Below are 20,197 nucleotides of genomic sequence, written 5' to 3' on the forward strand. Positions count from 1 at the left end.
TGGTACCTACCCGCGCGGAATCACAAGAGGTCCTACCACCTGTGATTTCGCGGTGAGGTCCGCGGGGATCCGCTGGGTGCAGGCAGCGCGGGACCGATCTTTGTGGCGAGGCTTAGGGAAGCCCTATGTTCAGCAGTGGAAGAAGAAGACCGTGCAGCCATGGGACCGTTCATTAGTTCTTCCATCAAAATAGTATATCACATTATTATTGCCATGACAGTTAGTTAGCGACAGACTGCCAATCCTGAGTTGTTTGAGAACACTATAATATCTCATAGCTTCGAGTTATCACAGACCATCGGATGACCTGTCAATTTCTGTATATCAATAAAAATACATTCAATTTTAGTTTCGCTGTTTGGAATTTATCTTATCAACGTAGGTATGATTTATCGATCGCTGACCTAAAATGTCACAGAAAAAATATCAAGGTCATGAAAATATTTCTAGCATTCCACATACTACATTTGATATTACAATGTAGAAATAAACTTTACTTTTCAAGATGTTAATTTGGCTACAATGCTACTCACAATCAGTTGCAGAACTAAGCTATAACAAAATGTAGTTATCCCCATCATTAAGGAAACCTGTTCCATGATCTAAAACTTGGATTCTAAAATAATCGCTGTGGTACTGTGTGTACTTAACGTATAGTCCCAGGGTGTGGTTTCACTATCATAAGCGGAGCGGGTACGGGCGCTTCAATCGTATCTACAAGGTGTAGCGGAAATGGAACACAGGCCCCACAAACATTAAAATATCGTAGGACTTCGCGTGAGTCCGCGCGGGTAGGTACCACCGGCCTGCCTATTTCTGCCGTGAAGCAGTAATGCGCTTTGGTTTGAAGGGTGGGGCAGCCGTTGTAACAATTCTGAGATCTTAGAACTTATATCTCAAGGTGGGCACATTTATGTTGTAGATGTCTATGGGTTCCAGTAACCACTCAAGACCAGGTGGGCTGTGAGCTAGTCCACCCATCTAAGCAATAAAAAAAAAAAAATAATAATAATAAAAATCAAATACATATAATATGAATTTCCGTAATTAGTGGTGATAACGCCTATTATAAGTCGCGATTATTGCGTGGGTCCACTTGAAAGATGACGCACACAATTCAATAAGGACTTCGCTTCCTTAAGTTTCAATATAGGTGGGGCATGTCGTGATGTCCATGGTCGGTGATCACACTAGGTAAAACGAGAGCCTGTTCGCGCATTTAATACCACCACCACCATCGCCAGAACAAGGTATAAATGAAAATAAAACGCTGATCTCTATGAAGTATTACAATTTAATTTCACTATATTAAGTTATTCGCTAATTAAGTTACTGAAAACGACCTAAAATCAATTCGTATCGTTTTTTTTAATGAAGCAAGATTAGGCTCGGGATTTCCTGGTCACTCTTCGGAGCTGTCGTCTCCATCCGAAGCGGCAGCTTCCTTCAGCAGAGGAGCGCTTCCGCACATCTGCCGGTTTCTGGTGAAGTCCACGAGCCCCACGCACAGCCCCGAGATGACTATCCACAGACCGCCCATGTAGAACGTGAGATCCCAGGTTCCGGTCAAGTCGTAGAGGAGCCCTACAATAACAATGTTTTACTATTGACCAATGTTCAAGTCGGCGGTATTATCGAAGTGGGTCCACGTGCACACGTGCAGACTTTTCGTTCCCTGATCTGCCTGCCTTAATTATAAACGACGTACAGACACAAACAAGCGTTAATTTCATTATTATATTACGTTTTCTTAACATAGGCTTAACATATACATAGTAAGATCAAGTCGTCAAATATGTTTACCGAGGAAAATAGTTACATATTACATAAATATATTTTTTTTTTTATGACGGAAGGATTACTGTGGCATTGACGCCTTTCCAGTTTCACCAGAACAGGTGGGCGAGTACAAGCTCAGCCAGGAGGGGTGGAATTTGACAACAGCTGCCCGAGCGCTTCCAAAAAAGACCTAACAACTCAAGAGTAGCTGCTTCGTGAATGAATTTACTACCGGATCGGAATCGCGGCCCGCTGAGAAGATCCGGCGAGAAACTCAACGAGCTGATGTATGGGTTAGGATGCACGTCAGTAGTACGGTAACCGGGTTACTTAGCCTGCAAACAGTTTTTTTTTGTTTTTTTTCCGTACCTATGCTGATAGCCTGAGAGGCCTCGTAGGTAGCGGCTCGGCTGTAGGCAGCGGCTTGGCTCTGCCCCTGGCATTGCTGAAGTCCATGGGCGACGGTAACCACTCACCATCAGGTGGGCCGTATGCCCGTCTGCCTACATGGGCAACCAAAAAAAAAAAAAAGCTTCTCCTTGACGTGTAGGTGAGCTCACGGGGCTCAAACCGGAGTGTTGCTAAAATTGGCCCTAGCGAGGGCAGTACTTCGCAGAATTTACCACCGGATTGGAAACGCGACCCACTGAAAAGGTCCAGCGATAAACTCAGTGGGCTGTGTCTATGGGTTAATTTACTCGTCGAGCCCTTCGTCGCGAGCGGCAGGTTCGGCGAGGACGGTGACCGGATCTACACCCAGTGCTAAAGGTGAAGGTATCTAATGCTAGTTAGTAGATTCGATGGATCCGTATAGACGTGATATAGCAATTACATACGCATTTGTATCGAATGATTCGACTATGCCAATTTTCCTATCCTTTCTATCGAAATTCAGAAGGAGAAATTTTATCATTATCAATGTAATAGTTTACAGAAGCAAAACAGATTTACCTCCGATCGGTGGTCCTATGAGGTGACCGATCCCTTCGTTGAGCAGGATGAGGCCGTACCCCACAGTAAAGTTCTCGACCGGCAGCAGCTCCATTAGAATGGCTGGAGTGTACGAATACGTGCTGGCGAAGGTGACCCCAAAGACTGCGGAGATGACGGATAGCATCCAATAGTTGGTGATGAAGAGGGGGTACGCGGCAACGGACACACCGCAGACGATGAGGCAAATTGCGTAGGTTTTGGTGACGTTGACCCACGGTTGATCACCAGTCCAGCCGAGGGCTACCTAAACAATGGGTTGAGGAGAACTTCGGTGTTCTGAGCAATTCATTCTAGAACGAAACACCAGCCTTGAAGGTCATGCGAGCGTTTAACTACGATACGAGCTGGTTCCATCCAAGATACAGCCTAGGTACTTACGATTCCAATGCTGCTGGCGACTCCAATGATGCTGATCATAGTAGCGCCGCCTTCGACGTTATAATCTTTCATGTAAGAGTTGAGGAAGAAGTACGGCACGATGAACCACACGGACAGTATCATTGACGACAAATTTAACAAGAAGAAATGTAGCTCCATCAGCATTCTCAAGTCGAACATGTTTTTGGTCGATTGCCAAAATCGGTGGTACCATTCCTGTAAATGCCGGTGCAATTTTGTACGAGCGGAAGCTTTTGGAGCGGAGCAGTTGGGAAAGCAGCTTTAAGAGTCTTAGACAGAGTTTAAAACACAACCAAACTTAATTAAGTACAACAAAGATACGGTATTTTATCTTCGTTGTCTGTTGTCAGATTTTTGGCACGAATAAGTCTTTTAATTTTTTGACAGTGTATTTTAGAAAAAAAAAGCATTTGCATTCTTCAGTGTCAGACGCGCTTCGCACACGTTATGAAATCAAAGCTATAAAAAGTCAATCTTTTAAAAGTACGTTTGCGAAACATGTTTGAGATGTGAAGCAGCCGGTTTGGGAAATGGCATGGCCTTTATCATAACTGGGACTTCGATCTTTACTGGTGGTAGGACCTCTTGTGAGTCCGCGCGGTTGGGTACCACCACCCTGCCTATTTCTGCCGTGAAGCAGTAATGCGTTTCGGTCTAAAGGGTGGGGCAGCCGTTGTAACTATACTGAGACCTTAAAAGTTATATCTCAAGGTGGGTGACGCATTTACGTTGTAGATGTCAATGAGCTCCAGTAACCACTTAACACCAGGTGGGCTGTGAGCTCGTCCACCCATCTAAGCCATAAAAAAAAAACTGAAGTCACAAGGTAGGTGGAAGCACTCCCGGGGTATGTAGCCGTGTTAACACCAAACTGCCAACGAGTCCGTCCGAGGCCGTCTATCCTAACTGCCGCAACGAAGGCGTGCCAAGATTTTACTGTTAAGGACTTACCATTTCATCATCCGAGTCAGATTCAAAAGACCACATGGAGTTCCTGTACATGTCCGGTAAAGAGGACGCTCTCAGTCTGTATCTAGGAATACTCAGCATGGCTCCGCGGTGCATAATTTTTTTTCTATACAAAGGCATGTCTCGCAGGTACTGATGATCGGTGGAGATTTGCCATAGCCAACTAGGCTGCGCGTGTAACTTCGAATCTTTATTAGTTTTACTTTTCGCATTTTCATCTGTTCCCTGAATTTTCGTTTTGACTTCGACACTTTTCTTTCTTTCTACAGTTTTCTTTTCTTCAAGCTTGTCGTTTTCTGTTTGTGTATGTTTAGGTTTTTTAACTTTTATCTCAACGCGTTGTTTCGCTGGTTCTGTAACAATGTTCGTAGATGGAGTTTCTACATTAACATTGAGCTCGGATTTCCTTCGTGTTATAGAATCTGGGTAATTTTGTAAGACAATGTTGTATAGGTTCTTGTTTTCCATTAATTTTTCAATTACTTCTGACGGGACCTTATCAACACAATAGACGTTAACAGAGAGAAATGATCAATAATATTTAAATTGATTATCAGATTTTAAACTTACCATTTCGTTCTGCAATATGAATGTAGGCAAATGTATCGCTGAATAATTTCTCTTGAATGTTTGTTCGGCGTTCATCATAGTCGTGGCTTCCAATTTTTCAGCTTCGACTATACTTGTCGCTAACGTCGCCAATATGTATTCAGGACTTTGGCCGCTCTGCAACAGAGATTTCAATTCTTCCGCTCCCAGATACTCCGAATCCTCTCCGAAAGACCTCGACGACAATGAAGCGACACTTGACGACTTTTTCGACCGCGCCTTAGCAACCCTGCGCTCTCTTCTCTGTTTAATTTCCAACCACTCAGGGTTTCTCATCAGCGCACCACAAACGCACATATTCAATAATGTACCGGCAAGTAGCACTACGGTGTTCCTCCAATCGTAAACTTGGAGAAAATAATGAGTAAGCGGCGAATAAATCACCGTCCCGAAACCCATTCCACACAAAGCCAGTGAAACGGCGAGGTTCCTTCTTTTGTCAAACCAAAACGCTACAGCCACTACTGATGTAACGTAGAGAATGCTCATGGCCAGGCCACTGAGAAGACCAAATGTTAAAGATAACATCAACACTGAATTACTAATCGCTGCTAACAAAAATCCTATCGTCGATAGTAATCCGGCAATAATAGTCATCACTCTGCACCCGAATCTGTCTACTATAGCGCTAGCTATTGGCCCGGCTAACAGTGGAGTAGCTATAAATAGACTTCCTATTAATGATGTTTGAGATTGTGTCGTTTCGAAATATCTTGTGAACTCTTCGTGCAGGAGTCCGAACGAAAAAGCGAGACCATCAACACAGGCGGATACGAGGAAGGCAGAGGCAACGACCACCCATCCCCAGCCCCCATCAGGTATAGGAGGCAGTTTTTTCTGGAATGACTCCTCGGAATAAAAACTATCTTCGTCGTCATCATCATCATCATCAATACCCACGAACTTTACTCTTTCGACTGGCGACTCTATTGGGTCTTTCTTTGTGTAATGAGACGTGTCATCTTTTTTTTCATTTTTATGTTCATCGTGATCTATATGCGTTGAATCTCCATCTAAATTAATTTCATTACCGTTCTGTAAATTGGATTTAGAAGAGTTTTCGTGTTCACTAGTTTCTTTGGCAATCATTTTCTTTGTTATAAAATCTTCAACCTCGTCTTAAGACCTGAAATGAAATAACACTTTATAAATATATTTCGAATAATTAATTGGCTTTTTTTAGGTGTGCGATGCGTTTTAAAGGTAGCTTAAAACATACTCAGGAGTGCTTAAGAATATGCCGTCCATTGAGACCAACTCCAAACGAAATAAAGTGTGCATATCTTTTATAAACAAACTAAGCAGCAATAATAAGTTGAGTATTCATTAGATATGGGGCACTACTATGCAATTAACTCGCCGAAATTTTTATAGGGATCGGCGCCTCTCGAAAGGATATCAGTAAAACTATATGCAAAAGCTCTTCTAATGATTGGTCCAACACGAACAGACTGATTCCTATGGGTCTCAACAAATTGAGAGTTTTAGTCAGAACTTTCTAAGTTACGAAGGCAAACGGACCATCCATTCAACAACTCAATGTATTCAGAGGAGATTATCTGTAACTGCTGTATGATCGACTCCTGCGCCTTACGTGGCAAAAAAGATCCAGTCTTAGGGGACTACTAGTTTTTTCTGTATTCGAGCCTAAAAAATTAATATATTCAGGAGAAGTTCCAATAGGTCCAATAATAGGACCATAATTTTATTTTCCTACATTAATATTTGTAGTATCTTAGTAATAAGTGTTATGAGTTACGATTGAGAATGATCGAAATTGGAGTTCTTTGCGTATTCACCACATAAAATATAGCATCTGGTTCGAAGCCAAATGGAAGGGACTTTTTGGCGGAAATGCCAGGAGCGAAGTTATGCGATTTGCTTTATTTTGTCTATTTATTGTTCCTTCGGGTTTAAATGTGTAATAACGGTTGTTTATTAACTGTTTAGTATCTGTGAAAGTGCACAAATGTGGGAAAAAGAAACAAAATCGCTGGACGTAATTTCTCGGGATCCTCCATAAAAGTCAACTGAGAAAGTCTTAGAAAATGACCGCCATTTTACTGAGATTATATTTCATCCCATATCATCTCATCTCCTTTCATTTCATTTCATGCCATGTTTCATAATATTAATCAACTTCATTTCATTTTACTTCATATTATCAATTTCAGAGTTAATTGCTACATTAATCAAATTACTTTCTCAACCTAATTTATCTATACCGTTCCACGATGCTAATTGAATTCATACTTAGACTGATATTAATAATGGCCAACATAGACAGTTTCCCACGTTTTTTATTATTTATAATTGTAAATAATTAAAACGGCGAATCATAAAAATCTTAGTACTTGACATTGGCTAATGCACAAACTGTTCCGGAGCAAAAAAAAAATAATTATTACGATTGTCATAAAATTCGGTACAGTTGCAGTTGCCCTCCTGGAAAAGTTTTTTTTTTATTGCTTAGATGGGTGGACTAGCTCACAGCCCACCTGGAGTTAAGTGGTTACTGGAGCCCATAGACAACTACAGCGTAAATGCGCCACCCATCTTGAGATATAAGTTCTAAGGTCTTAGTATAGTTACAACGGCTGCCCCACCCTTCAAACCGAAACCATTTCTGCTACCCGTGCGGACTCACAAGAAGTCCTACCATCAACGTAGGATATTTAGGTGGAGTGCGAATGGTTTCAAAATGATATTTTTATAGAATAAGCGACTTAGAAGCGTGACTGTGTTTGACTAGTTGTGAATTTAGACGAATTATCATTATTTACAAGTTCGAATTGTCATTAACTACAATAACGGCGATCTATTACCAACCTGTTTTGAGACGGTTGACAAAAAGAAAATATGAGGAAATTAGCATTAAATCTGGTAAAGACGCTCGTTGGCTTGCCAATAACCGAGGCTATAAAGAAGGTTTTTTTTCCTACCTATGCTGATAGCCTTGAGAGGCAACTTGAGTGATGCTAACACTGGCCCTAGCAAGAGCAGTGCTTCGCAGAATCTACCACCGGATCGGAAACGCGACCCACTGAGAAGATCCGGCGAGAAACTCAGTGGGCTGTGTCTATGGGTTAATTCGCTCGTCGAGCCCTTCGTCGCAAGCGACGGGTTCGACGAGGACGGTGACCGGAATACAGAACACCGAGGACAGGAAAACGTGGAGAAGCACAATGCATCGAATCATCAACAATTCAAGCTAGACACGACCTTCAGCAATGAAGAGACCGACTCAGAAGAAGAAGATTCCTTTTTAAAAATAGTAATGGTGTATCTTCGATCGAGTCGCCCTGAATGGAACATGATAGTTGGAATTCGAACTGCAAATATTTTGTGGCGGTAGCCATCACAGAACACAAGATATTTGACAGATGCCTGAATCTCGCTTACGACATTTTCAAGATAAGCTTGCATATATACAAGTTCCGAACAACATCGGACCCCCAGTCACCGTCCTCGTCGAACCCGTCGGCGTCGCTTGCGACGAAGGTCTCGACGAGCGAATTAATCCACAGACACAGCCCACTGAGTTTCTCGCCGGATCTTCTTAGTGGGTCGTGTTTCCGATCCGGTGGTAGATTCTGCGAAGCACTGCTCTTGCTAGGGCCAGTGTTAGCGACACTCCGGATTGAGCCCCGTGGGCTCACCTACATGTTAAGGTGAAGCTGATATAGCCTCTCAAGGCTATCTGCATAGGTAAGAAAAAAAAGACATTCGGACCGTCGGTTTACCGAGCAATATCACCCGCTCGATGGAAGATCTTCCCTTTGTCGTTAAAACGTCCCACAATTTCAATCGAAACCGACATTTCTAATTCCCTTAGTTTTCTTCTCCAGAAATATTTCGTGCCAGTTTGTCAACGCATAAATTAATAAACCAGGAAGTCCTTTTCGAAGGTAATGGCTCGTGGTTATTTTAGGCATCGGTGCTGGCGTCACCGTGTCATTATTTATGACCATGGTGCTACGGAAGAGAAATGAAGACATACTCAAAATTACTTCGACGGTTTAATCTGGGATTTTTTATTATCGTCATAATATTATTTCCAACGTTCCTATTCTTTAGTTTTCATGGTCACAGACAACTAAGGTGTTCATCACATTTGAATATTGTTCTAAAGACCTATTGCTAGCGTAGCTATTTTTATGTGAGATAAGTAAAGTATGCACGATCTTTATTTTTAAAATATCGATTATCTTTTTTTTCCTACCTATTCTAGTAGCCTGGAGGGGTCATTCTAGATTCCCCAAACTAGTAGGTGAGATCACGGGACTCAAACCGGGAGTGTTGCTAACACTGGCCCTAGCAAGAGCAGTGCTTCGCAGAATCTACCACCGGATCGGAAACGCGGCCCACTGAGAAGATCCGGTGAGAAACTCAGTGGGCTGTGTCTATGGGTTAAATTACTCGTCGAGCCCTTCGTCGCAAGTGACGGATTCGGCGAGGACGGTGACCGGTGCGATTATCTGATATGTGGAAATTAGCCGTCTGAACTAGCCAGGAGGTAGGCAAGCGATCTTAGTACATACTAGCACTACTCAATCGTCCACATTTCGTTCGTCAAAAAATATGTGACGTCTGGTAGCTCTGGGAACTTGCTCTAGATATGAAGAGTTTGAAATTTGCATTCATAAATGAGATACTCAATGGAAATTCAAGCAAAAATGAACCTTAAACCGGTCACGCTCTTCACTGGAGATATATTGTTAAACGCAGCATGTCGTCGTCGTCGTCATCAATAAAGTTTTTTGTAAGTGTTTCTGTCCATCTAGTTGTTTATTCATCCGTACTATATCCGATACGTTTGAACAAATTCTGAATGAATAAAGTAAGAATTTTGACTTTTTGCCCAAAAAAAAAGTAGCTGAAGGTTCGTATCGCATCTATTGTCTTTCTAGTCTAATTGCTTTTATTCTAGTTAACTTGGCTAATGTATACGGGATTTCGGTTCATTTCCTGGTCGGCGTAGATGTGATAATTATGATATTTGTCATTAGTTCTTATCAGTGTATTTATCTGGCACGAAATATAAAGGAGGACATATACTGATAGTATGTAACCCAACGTGAGATGTTTATTTCTATTTTTAAAAAGATTTCGGCGTAATGTCTTTTAAGCGGTTAAATAAATGTGTGTTTATTAAGTGTAATTTACTTTTACGTGATATTGCTATGTTGCTTATATTCAGCTACCTTCATCTCGGGAATATGCACGATTGGGCAAACTGCCGCGACATGTTTCCATATTTAATTGTTATGTAATTGTTTCCGTAGTAATGTCTCTTACTAAACCAAAACATATGTTATAAAAATTGGCTCTTTGAATAAATTTTAATTGTGTATTTTCTATATGTGCTTATTGCTATATCAGATACAGGTTTTATCACCTAGTTCCAGCACAAATTCAAACTATGATTGTGTTTCTTTTTCTATGCTAAGAATAAAATAAATAAAAATATTTGACTCTTTTAGATGACAAGGTTGCCAATAACTGATGTTGACCAATGTTTTATCTGAAACGCAAGCACGAACACGGCACTATTAGTGAAGAAACAAAAAATGAATTCAATTGTATATCTATAAGACTTTTTCTATTTAATTTACTAGGAATTGTAAGTTGAAATAAACATGGCGTTGCTCTGAAAACAAAGAAACGACATTCAAAGTCCGCCACTCTCAATTCCTTATAATAATTATCAAATTTAATTTAGTAACAATATGCCCGAACATGGCAAATGTCATCTCCTTCAATATCAATGCCGGTCACCAACCTCGTCGAACCCGTGGCTTGCGACGAAGGGCTCGACGAGCGAACTAGCCCACAGACACAGCCCACTGAGTTTCTCGCCGGATCTTCTCAGTAGGTCGCGTTTCCGATCCGATGGTAGATTCTGCGAAGCACTACTCTTACTAGGGCCAGTGTTAGCAATACTCCGTTTTCCTCACCTACATGTTAGGGCGAAGCTGAAATAGCCTCTCAAGCCTATCAGCATAGAAAGGAAAAAAATTCAATGCATGTCACCATTATTGACAGCGCCATCTATATGATTACATAGGAGCTATAGAGCGCTGCACAAATCTATACTAATATTATAAAGAGGAAAGATTTGTTTTTTTGTTTGTATTGAATAGTCTCCGAAACTACTGAACTGATTTGAAAAATTCTTTCATTGTTTGGAAGCTACACTATTTCCGAGTGACATAGGCTACAATCTTTTTGAAAAAAATTAGGGATCCGTACTAAAACTCCAATGATGTAATCCAAGGTGTAAAAAAATTACCTAAAATATTCTTTACATGGCGTGCCCTGCAAAAACTATTGATGATAGAATAAACTAATGCAGAAGGACTTTGTAGAACACATTATTATTTACAAAAAGTGTCGCGACAGCATATGTCTAACTATTTTAGTTATACCACAATAAGTGTTCTTTTATCTAAAAAATAAAACAACGTCAAATATCATTGAAATTTTTGTTGACCCGAGCGGAGCCGGAGCGGTCCGCTAGTGTACTATAAAGAATTATAGTTTCTTTACATATCCGCAAGGTAACGCCGGACAATTTTGACGTAAACAAACCACGTAATAGCCGTCTCGAGGTATCTTGTCTGAGACAGCAACATATGTATTAAGTCCTCGAGCCCGACACAACTGTTCGGTTTCAGAAAGTCTCCGTGCTATTAATAATACGACGCGCGTAGAATCCTAAGAATAGGAATAACTGACGCAGGGGAGCTTCTGAACGTAAACAGTGGGCGCCTGTAAACAATGTTGCGTAGAAATCCGTAGAATATTATGAAACTACTAGCCGTACTTGCCCGCTTCTCTGGGCATTTAAAATTAACATTATTGTTTATTGTCATTATGATTAGGGAGTCCAACACTCATATAAATATTAGCCTATCCATTAAGTACATGTATTTTCTACATGGATACCAAGTTTCAAGTCAATCTCATGCATGGTTCAGTAGTTATAACGGGACATCCATAAAAACCAATTCCAATTTATTTTTATGGCCCTTGTAGGCAAACGAGTATACGGCCCATCTGATGGTGAGTGGTTTCCGTCGCCTGGACTTCAGCAATGCCAGGGGCAGAGCCAAGCCGCTGCCTACCGTTAAGTACTCTCCACAAGCCTCGTTTGAAGGACAAATCATAGCGCTCGGGAAACACCTGGAAGGGCGCTCATTCCAAAGCCAGATGGTACATGCGGAGCCCCGCCGGGACATGGTCGACGCAGAACATATTACATACCTATATGTATAATAAATGTGTAATGATGTATATTAAATATATGTATGTGTATAATAAAAATCTTACATTTATTTCCGTTATCTGGTACCTGTAACACAAGTTCTTTACGAACTTATCACGGGACCAGTTAATGTGGCGTGATTGTTAGTAAATATTTATTATATATGTATTTAAAAAAAAAAAAAGAAATAAAAATAATATATATCTAGGACCGTTGGGCATTCATGTAGGTTGAGCCCCGCTAGCTCGCTGACCAATCAAAGTGAAACCAGAATAGCGCGTCGAGGCTACTGGCAGGAAATGGTGTCACATTACAAGCCCATGTCATTTGGTTTTAGGACGTTCAGCACCGGAGTTCTGCGTTCTTGTCTTTTTTTTTTTATCCAGAATTCAAAGAAAAATTCTACTTAAGGGCCGTTGAATAAACAAGTTTATATTTATTCATTTGTTTAGTGTATGTAGTATGCAGTATGACTTTATCTGAGACCATAAATATGATATTTGGAGGCAATCCTTGAAAAACTAAGGCGAAATCTTATTCAGTAATTATAACTATCACTCTTAAAACTACAAGTAATGGTTATGGTAAAACTAGTCTCTGAATTATCAGATTCTAAGAAAGTCGTAATGTTACGGTCGCAAAAAAATATTATAATTTTCTTCTTAAAAAGGAAAAAAAAAGAGGCACTCATTATCTTTTGATCAGTAACATACTGAATGACAAAGAGAAAAGCTTCTGAATGTTTTAATTTCTTTACTTAATAACAATTGACCAGTGTCTGATATCGAAAGTAGGTACCTATGCCGCGATGCTGTAACGAATTCCGGTTTGAAGAGTAGGACACCAGTTATTAAAATGTAATCGAAAGTCTCGAAGCCATGTTGTATGTATCTATTCAGGCCTATATTCATATAGACAACAAATTAAAATCTTAGAAAAAAAATCGGTTGTCTGTAAAGACGGTTTACTGACGATAGTTGAACGTGACAACGTCATAATAAAATACTGATGGAATGGTTTCATTTTTCAATTATCGCAATTATCGTTGCTATAAACAATTGACACCACATTCACTTTTCACTGAACTTCATACTTGACGAAAACATATAAATGTATTATTGTATAGCAGCTGTCCACGCGGATGCATCGATCACTCAAGTAGGAGAGAGACAGATGTCGAACGCTGCCGAACGCGGAGGCCGATTGTGCCTCTTTGTCACACGTTGCCCGCTCTCGCTTGGACTTCAAGCCTTAATTGGAACGCCTCAGAGCGACGTAACGCCGCATGAGTCATGTTTTTTTGTGCATACAGCCGGCTTCATCGAATTATAAGGCGTTGTCACGTCAATAAATACAGAATGAATTCTAGGTATTCTACGAATAGTCGCATTACAAATATTGCCGATAACATTCAATGAAGCCAGCTGATTAAATATAAAATGCTGTCGATTCAGTTTACGTGTTCGGCAAAATCTGGTAAGACGATCCAGCGCTCTCGGATTTCACATTTAGCGATTGTTCTGAAGTATTACATAACGCTATCGAAGCCATATTGGCAACAGGACTCCTACCTCCGTCAAATAGCGGCATAAGGCAAGCGAGCGGATCAGATTCTTAATGATTTTTCTGAGTACGAAATACCTATTCAAAGACATATTCAGGGTTTATGTTGGCTGACGATTTTGAACATGAACTCAAAATGTGGTAGCTAAAACAAATATGTATAATCTTTGGCACATAACTTTCTTAGATAAAACTTTGTATAGACAAACTAGCCGTACTCGCACACTTTGTTGGGCATTCAAAATTAACATTATTATTTATTGTCCTTATTATTAGGGAGTCCAACACTCAAATAAACATTAGCCTATCCATTAAGTACATGTATTTTCTCCATGGATACCAAGTTTCAAGTCAATCGGATGCATGGTTCAGTAGTTATAACGGAACATCCGTAAAAACCACTGTAGATTTATATATTAGTATAGATAGTGCCCGGTATAACAATGATTTCTTAGACGCCTTCAGCTCTAACACTAGAAGCAGGCTTAGGGACCTCGGTAACCGTACTCGTCAAACTCGACAAAGAGTTCGCCGTGCAACCTAACCCATGAATCAGCTCGCTGAGTTTCTCGCCGGATCTTCTCAGCGGGTCGCGATTCCGATCCGGTAGTAGATTCATTCGCGAAGCAGCTACTCTTGAGCTGTTAGGTCTCCTTCGGAGGTGCTCGGGTAGCTGTTAGCAAATCCCACCCCTCCTGGCTGAGCCTTTGCTCGCCCACCTGTCCTGGTGAAACTGGAAAGGCCTCCGGGCCACAAGTAACCCTTCGATCATAAAAAAAAAACAACGTTTTCCCATAAGCTGTTTTGTTGACGAAGGTGTTACGATTGTGAAATCCGGACGGATGTTTGAATAACGTGATCTGGATTGTTGTGGGTAATTTAAACAGTCGCACGTGTTTGGGGACCGTAATTTTTAGGAGTGGCTGGCGATTAAACAAATTACTATTTCGTCACACAACATTCAGTTACAAAAAAGTGACCTATATAGGTATAAGACTTTTCTTTAAACAGATTTTTGTTTTGGAACTCAGACAGTTAGACTCATCGAGATATTATGTACTACGTACGTTTAATAATATATAATCTCGATGGTTAAACTAATCTTTTTAAGACGCATTTTTTAAGTAGACCTCTATCTATCTATATACTTAACGTAATTTTCATATATGAGTAGACTATTAACAAAGCCGGCAATCTGACTTTTGAACAATGATTGGTAAATCAGAAAAACGAATTATTGACTTTGTATTCCATTGGCAGTCACAAAACTCTTCGGAACGACATCTTAGATAAATAACAGGTTAACTATTAACCTTTATTTAATGCAGGTTTTGAACCGTATTCTTTGAAGGAGACGATTATATTCAAATCAATCTGTATTGACATATCAATAATTTTTTTTTGTCCAAATGCACAGATTGCCACCTTTGATAATAGACGACTCATATATGCACTTCCAAACGCGTGGTCGAGTTGAAAATTTGCAACGTATCAAGTTCCAATGACTATACCGTAAATTTATTACTTTGGTCCAATATCGTGCCTGGTAATTTTCCAAAGCTTAGTTGGAAACGAAGGGGTGGAGTTACCTTGAACTGTTGACCGGTGAATTAAGAGTGACTACAACGTTCTTCAATAATTGAATAGAATATAGTACTGAATAACAAGAAGCTAATGGGTCAGGGTATTCTGGTGATCTAAAAAACCTGACTAGTTTGTGTTATTTCTATAAATTTCTCATCAAATTTCAGAGTTCACGACCCCTGATAATTTCCTTATAATATGGAGTCTGGAGATATGTTAATAATATGTAGTTATAAGTATTGGATCCGCACAAGTAGGTACATGTCACCTATTTCTGCATCGAAGCAATCACACGCAATAGTCTATAGACCTGGATGTTATTTCAAAATTCAAAAATTCAAAATCATTTATTTCAACTTAGATGTCAGTATAACACACTTGTTGAATGTCAAAATATAAATAGCAATGTTAACTCCACCACCGGTTCCAAAAAAAGCCACAGTCCTGAGAAGAACCCCTAAAAGAAGGTCCCCTAAAAGAGTTGCTTATTTTCTTAATTCGAGCCACCGGCAACGCAAGCCTATGTTGTAATTTCGAAATAAAATTCGTTCCTTGTGATGTCTACGGTTAGACTAGATTAACCCTAAGTCTACCCATCAAGGAGAATCAAAATAAACAGCGCGTAGACTGACCAATACCGATCTAGGCAATACAATGTACATTGCAGCTACCACAACCCGTGGCAGAGTCTGCGAGCCTCGTCTTGGCGGCAAAGTTCGTATGTTTACGCATCCATTACGTGAGACGATAATTTTATCGCGTTTTCAGCATTAATTGGTATTAAATTTATCATTCCGTAAAGTAAATTAATGTAATTTGGTTAAGGAAACGGTAATTTTATCAGCTTACGTCGCCACACGAGGATGCCATTGGTATTAAGAATATCAATACTGTGTCTACGGGCTACTGAGTATTCAAGACTATCACGTAAATTAGGAAGAGAAGTAGATAGGTATGAAATACGAGGCGAAAATTAGCCTGTAAACTAATTTGTCCATCTAATACAAAAAAGTAGCTTTGATAAAAGTTCCCCCAGTTTTAACGAGCTTCAGTTGTGGTTGTTTAAGGTTTATTGTATATTGCATAGCTTTTAGACATGTAACAACTCCAAGTCTCCAGTTCTTTCAAGGTAATTAATTATCATCCTGTTAATTAACCTAATAGGTAAAACTACGCAGCAAAATAGGCCGACCTGCGGTAAAACAATGTGTGGTTACTCTTAATTGATATTATATTTTCGGCCTAACTTAGTATCACTTAAATTTATTACATTTACAATGATTTTTTTTCTCAGGAAATACGTACCTAATAAATGTTCACAAATGAATTCCGCGGTGAAGAATATCTTCGTAACTTCATCGAGTAATAAAAATTAAACTTGTGCAATTCTAATTACTGGCGGTAGGACGTCTTGTGAGTCCGTACGGGTAGGTACTACCATCCTGCCTATTTCTGCCGTGAAGCAGTAATGCGTTTCGGTTTGAAGGGTGGGGGAGCCGCAGTATTGTAAAAACTAAGACCTTGGAATTCATGTCCCAGGGTATGGCGGCATTTACGTTGTAGGTATTTATGGGCTCCGGTGACCATTACCATCAGGTGGGCGGTGAGCTCTTTCATCCATTAAAGCAACAAAAAAAAAATATTACAGTTATTGTTTAGCAGCAAATTTGAAAAATATAATAATACTAAATAATGTTACTGTTTATAAGTAATAGATTGCCTTAAGGGTAACGTAATATTGTAGTCAATTATGAGTAATAAATAATCTATACTGATTGTACATTCGATATATCTGTGCATTTTTCAAGTGAAAATACGAAGTTAATTTACGAGACGCATTCGTTCAATGTTCGATTTATTTATAACTGTTCTAACTAATTTAACCTGAGTAATAAAACGCACTCACGTTGCAATTAACTAATATTCTGATAGGTAGTCCTGTGGCGCCTCTGTACGCGGCCAATAATTGTTACAAGAATTATTGGCGTTGTACGTATTTATATACAAGTATCCATTGTTATATATTTATGAGATGAACAGGTTTGTTCGCTCTTTGTCTGGATGTTTTTTTTTTTTTTTTTTTTATTGCTTAGATTTGTGGACGAGCTCACAGCCCACCTGGTGTTAAGTGGTTACTGGAGCCCATAGACATCTACAACGTAAATGCGCCACACACCTTGAGATATAGTTCTAAGGTCTCAGTATAGTCACAACGGCTGCCCCACCCTTCAAACCGAAACGCATTACTGCTTCACGGCAGAAATAGGCAGGGCGGTGGTACCTACCCGTGCAGACTCACAAGAGGTCCTACCACCAGTAAGTTTATTGTTATTATTACACAGGGTGTCCCAGAAAGTATGGATAATCCTGAAACACCTCATAGTAGAGCTATTGAGGACACAAAAAAAGTAAAACAAAAAATTTTCAGGTAGTCCCCAATTTACGTATTTAAAAAAAAATGGTTTATATTTTCCATACTGCTGTGCGTTTCTGAAATATACAACAGATACAAATAAATGAAATCCGTAGGCTTTTTGGTGTTATAATATTGTACATGGACTATACTAAGGAAAACCAAGAAATCGTATGAGTAGCTAGTGTAATTTTTTATAAAATTTAATCTGAACTTAAATTTTAGTCAATAAATTTGGTATTTTTTCTTTATGTTTAATTTGGGTACTAACTAAGAATATATTTTTTGTTTGTGTCCCCAATAGCTCTATTATGAGGTGTTTCAGGATTATCCATTCTTTCTGGGATACCCTGCATAAGTATTCGCAACCTTAGCGATGTGAAGTCCGGAATTAAAGCCGACAGGCTGGTATCAATTCTACTAAGTAAATACGTACATAATACATATTTCCGAACGACTTGCATAGTGAATGTGTAATGGCGATTAAATCTCATTGAGATAACCACTAAATGCCTTTAGGATCAAGCATATTCAACGCCTTCATACAACAAAGGCTTAAGAGCAATAAAAATAGATTTCAAAATATACAGAAAGAATGCTGAAGCCGTATTGTACGTTCGAAACAGAATTATTAGCGCTCAAAATGGCGATAATTTACATTATTAACTCACATTAAACATTTCATAACTGTAATATAAAAATAGTGTAATATATACTTTCAAATTAATAATGGCGAACCTACTCATACACTTAAGGTACATCTTAAAATAATCATTGTATACAATGTATGTATGTAATGTACCTAACTTGCCAATTATTTGTTTTTTATCAAAGCGGGACGTCTGCGGAATTATAAAAAAGTATTTAGTGCTTTACAAGTTTTTTTTAAGGGACTTTATGACCTGGTAACTAAGACCTTTAAGTCAAGTCTTATTTTAATTTTAATGAAAGCTTTTTTATATGAAATATGATATTATGAAATGAAATGAAAACGAAATAAAATGAGACGAGATATGGTATGGGATGAGCTTTACAAGTATTTTTTTATAGAAAAAAGAATAACACTAAAGCACAAAAAAGAATCAAAGCACTAAACACAAAATAGTACTATGTAATAGTCTGTACCTCTTTTGTTAAATTAGCCCATTTAAACACTTCTAGCTCCATGTTGATGGAATATTAAATATAAAGTAAATACCTAAAATAAAAATAAATTTAAAGTTTGGTCAGTTTGCAAAAGCGGAACTAGGTAGGTATGTCGGCCTCAATGGGGACAGCGGGACAGATTGAATGCCCGAAAGCGGGACTGTCCCGCCCAAATCGGGACGTATGGTCACATTATGTATACCCTACTAGATTACAAATAGTTTCTTTTTTGCTTCTCTCCGACGCGACGCCTATAAAGTTCCATTCATTCCAGACTATTGTATATATTTAAACATAGCTCTTTCAAATTATCTACATTAACTGGATTTCCAAGTATAATGAAATATGATTAGGTACGTTTTTAGATTATAATGCATCTAGGGCCACATGCCATAGGTATAGGCGTTTCACTTTTATTTAATACTAGCTGACCCGGCAGACTTCGTAGTGCCTCAATTGATAAACAAAAGACCTAAACTTTTGTATAAAATAACCTTAAAACAAACAAAAGGAATCCGTCCGACGGGGAACACATCAAACGAAAAACAAAATTATTATTTTTATTTAATTCCGAGCATTTTCATATTTATCTACTTTTTAAACCTTCTCTGGACTTCCATAAATAATTCAAGACCAAAATTAGCCAAATCGGTCCAGCCGTTCTCGAGTTTTAGCGAGACTAACGAACAGCAATTAATCTTTATATATAATATATTAAAAGGAGATAGATTACTGCAAAGTTAATCAATGAAATAAACAGACGGATTAGTACCTACTAAAATTACTGGGTCAATAGCATGACAAGCGAAACACCAGCTTTAACCAATAAATAAAACTCGTTTCGGATTAACCTAATTTCACTGACTTTATTATAATAGCTTTATACGAATAGTATAACGTAATGATTTTTATCTTGGTCACTAGTTTGGTGCACATTTTATAGAAAGTGACCCACGCGCTCTTCACATAAAGCATTCTTCTCGGAAACATGTGCGACAAAAATTCTAGATTCGTTCACATTTAACGTTCATATTCATATTTAACTTTGAAACTAACAATGAAGAACTAGTACAAAGCTCAGTTAGCAACATTGAATAATAAAAATACAACCAACCTCCAAATTTATTTCACAAAGCACGTTCCGCATCACTGAATCGTACACTATGCTTTTTATTTAAATTCGTCTCATTTGAACGGCTAGCGCGCTCGTTATCCGTGCGTAAACTGACTGGACTGAGTTTGGCGTTTGGCTCTCATGACGTCATTACATTAATAAACTGCAAGCGACGCGCTGGCTCGTCGTTTGAGTTTGAATACGTTTTAAAAAAAAACTACCGACCTGCCCTCGCTTCGCTTCGGAAACTGTAATTTATTATTGATTTCCCAACTATTTAATGGATGTTATTATACATATAAACTTTCCTCTTCAATCACTCTATCTATTAAAAAAGACCGCATCAAAATCCGTTGCGTAG

General features: G+C 39.0%; 1 protein-coding gene across 4 annotated transcripts; it reads right to left on the bottom strand.

The window, feature by feature from the left end:
• Nucleotides 1-1,276: 1,276 nt before the first annotated feature.
• LOC149500508 (monocarboxylate transporter 14) lies at nucleotides 1,277-19,973 on the bottom strand. Of its 4 annotated transcripts, none has more exons than XR_016324862.1 (6): nucleotides 19,837-19,973; nucleotides 4,711-5,875; nucleotides 4,123-4,635; nucleotides 3,151-3,366; nucleotides 2,731-2,874; nucleotides 1,277-1,584 (listed from the first exon to the last, which is right to left on the bottom strand). XR_016324862.1 is itself a non-coding variant. In XM_089736235.1 (6 exons), the coding sequence occupies exons 2-6, from the start codon at nucleotides 5,836-5,838 to the stop codon at nucleotides 1,403-1,405; spliced, it is 2,325 nt and encodes a 774-aa protein (XP_089592361.1). In that variant the 5' UTR covers nucleotides 5,839-5,875; nucleotides 19,837-19,973; the 3' UTR covers nucleotides 1,277-1,402. The 4 variants fall into 4 exon arrangements, 2 of the variants coding, with proteins under 2 accessions (XP_089592361.1, XP_089592362.1); XR_016324861.1 differs by having other exon boundaries at nucleotides 2,731-3,062; XM_089736235.1 differs by having other exon boundaries at nucleotides 2,731-3,016.
• Nucleotides 19,974-20,197: the final 224 nt, after the last annotated feature.

Source organism: Bombyx mandarina, chromosome 21 (assembly GCF_030267445.1).
Source record: "Bombyx mandarina strain Sakado chromosome 21, ASM3026744v2".
NCBI classification, from domain to species: Eukaryota; Metazoa; Arthropoda; class Insecta; order Lepidoptera; family Bombycidae; genus Bombyx; species Bombyx mandarina.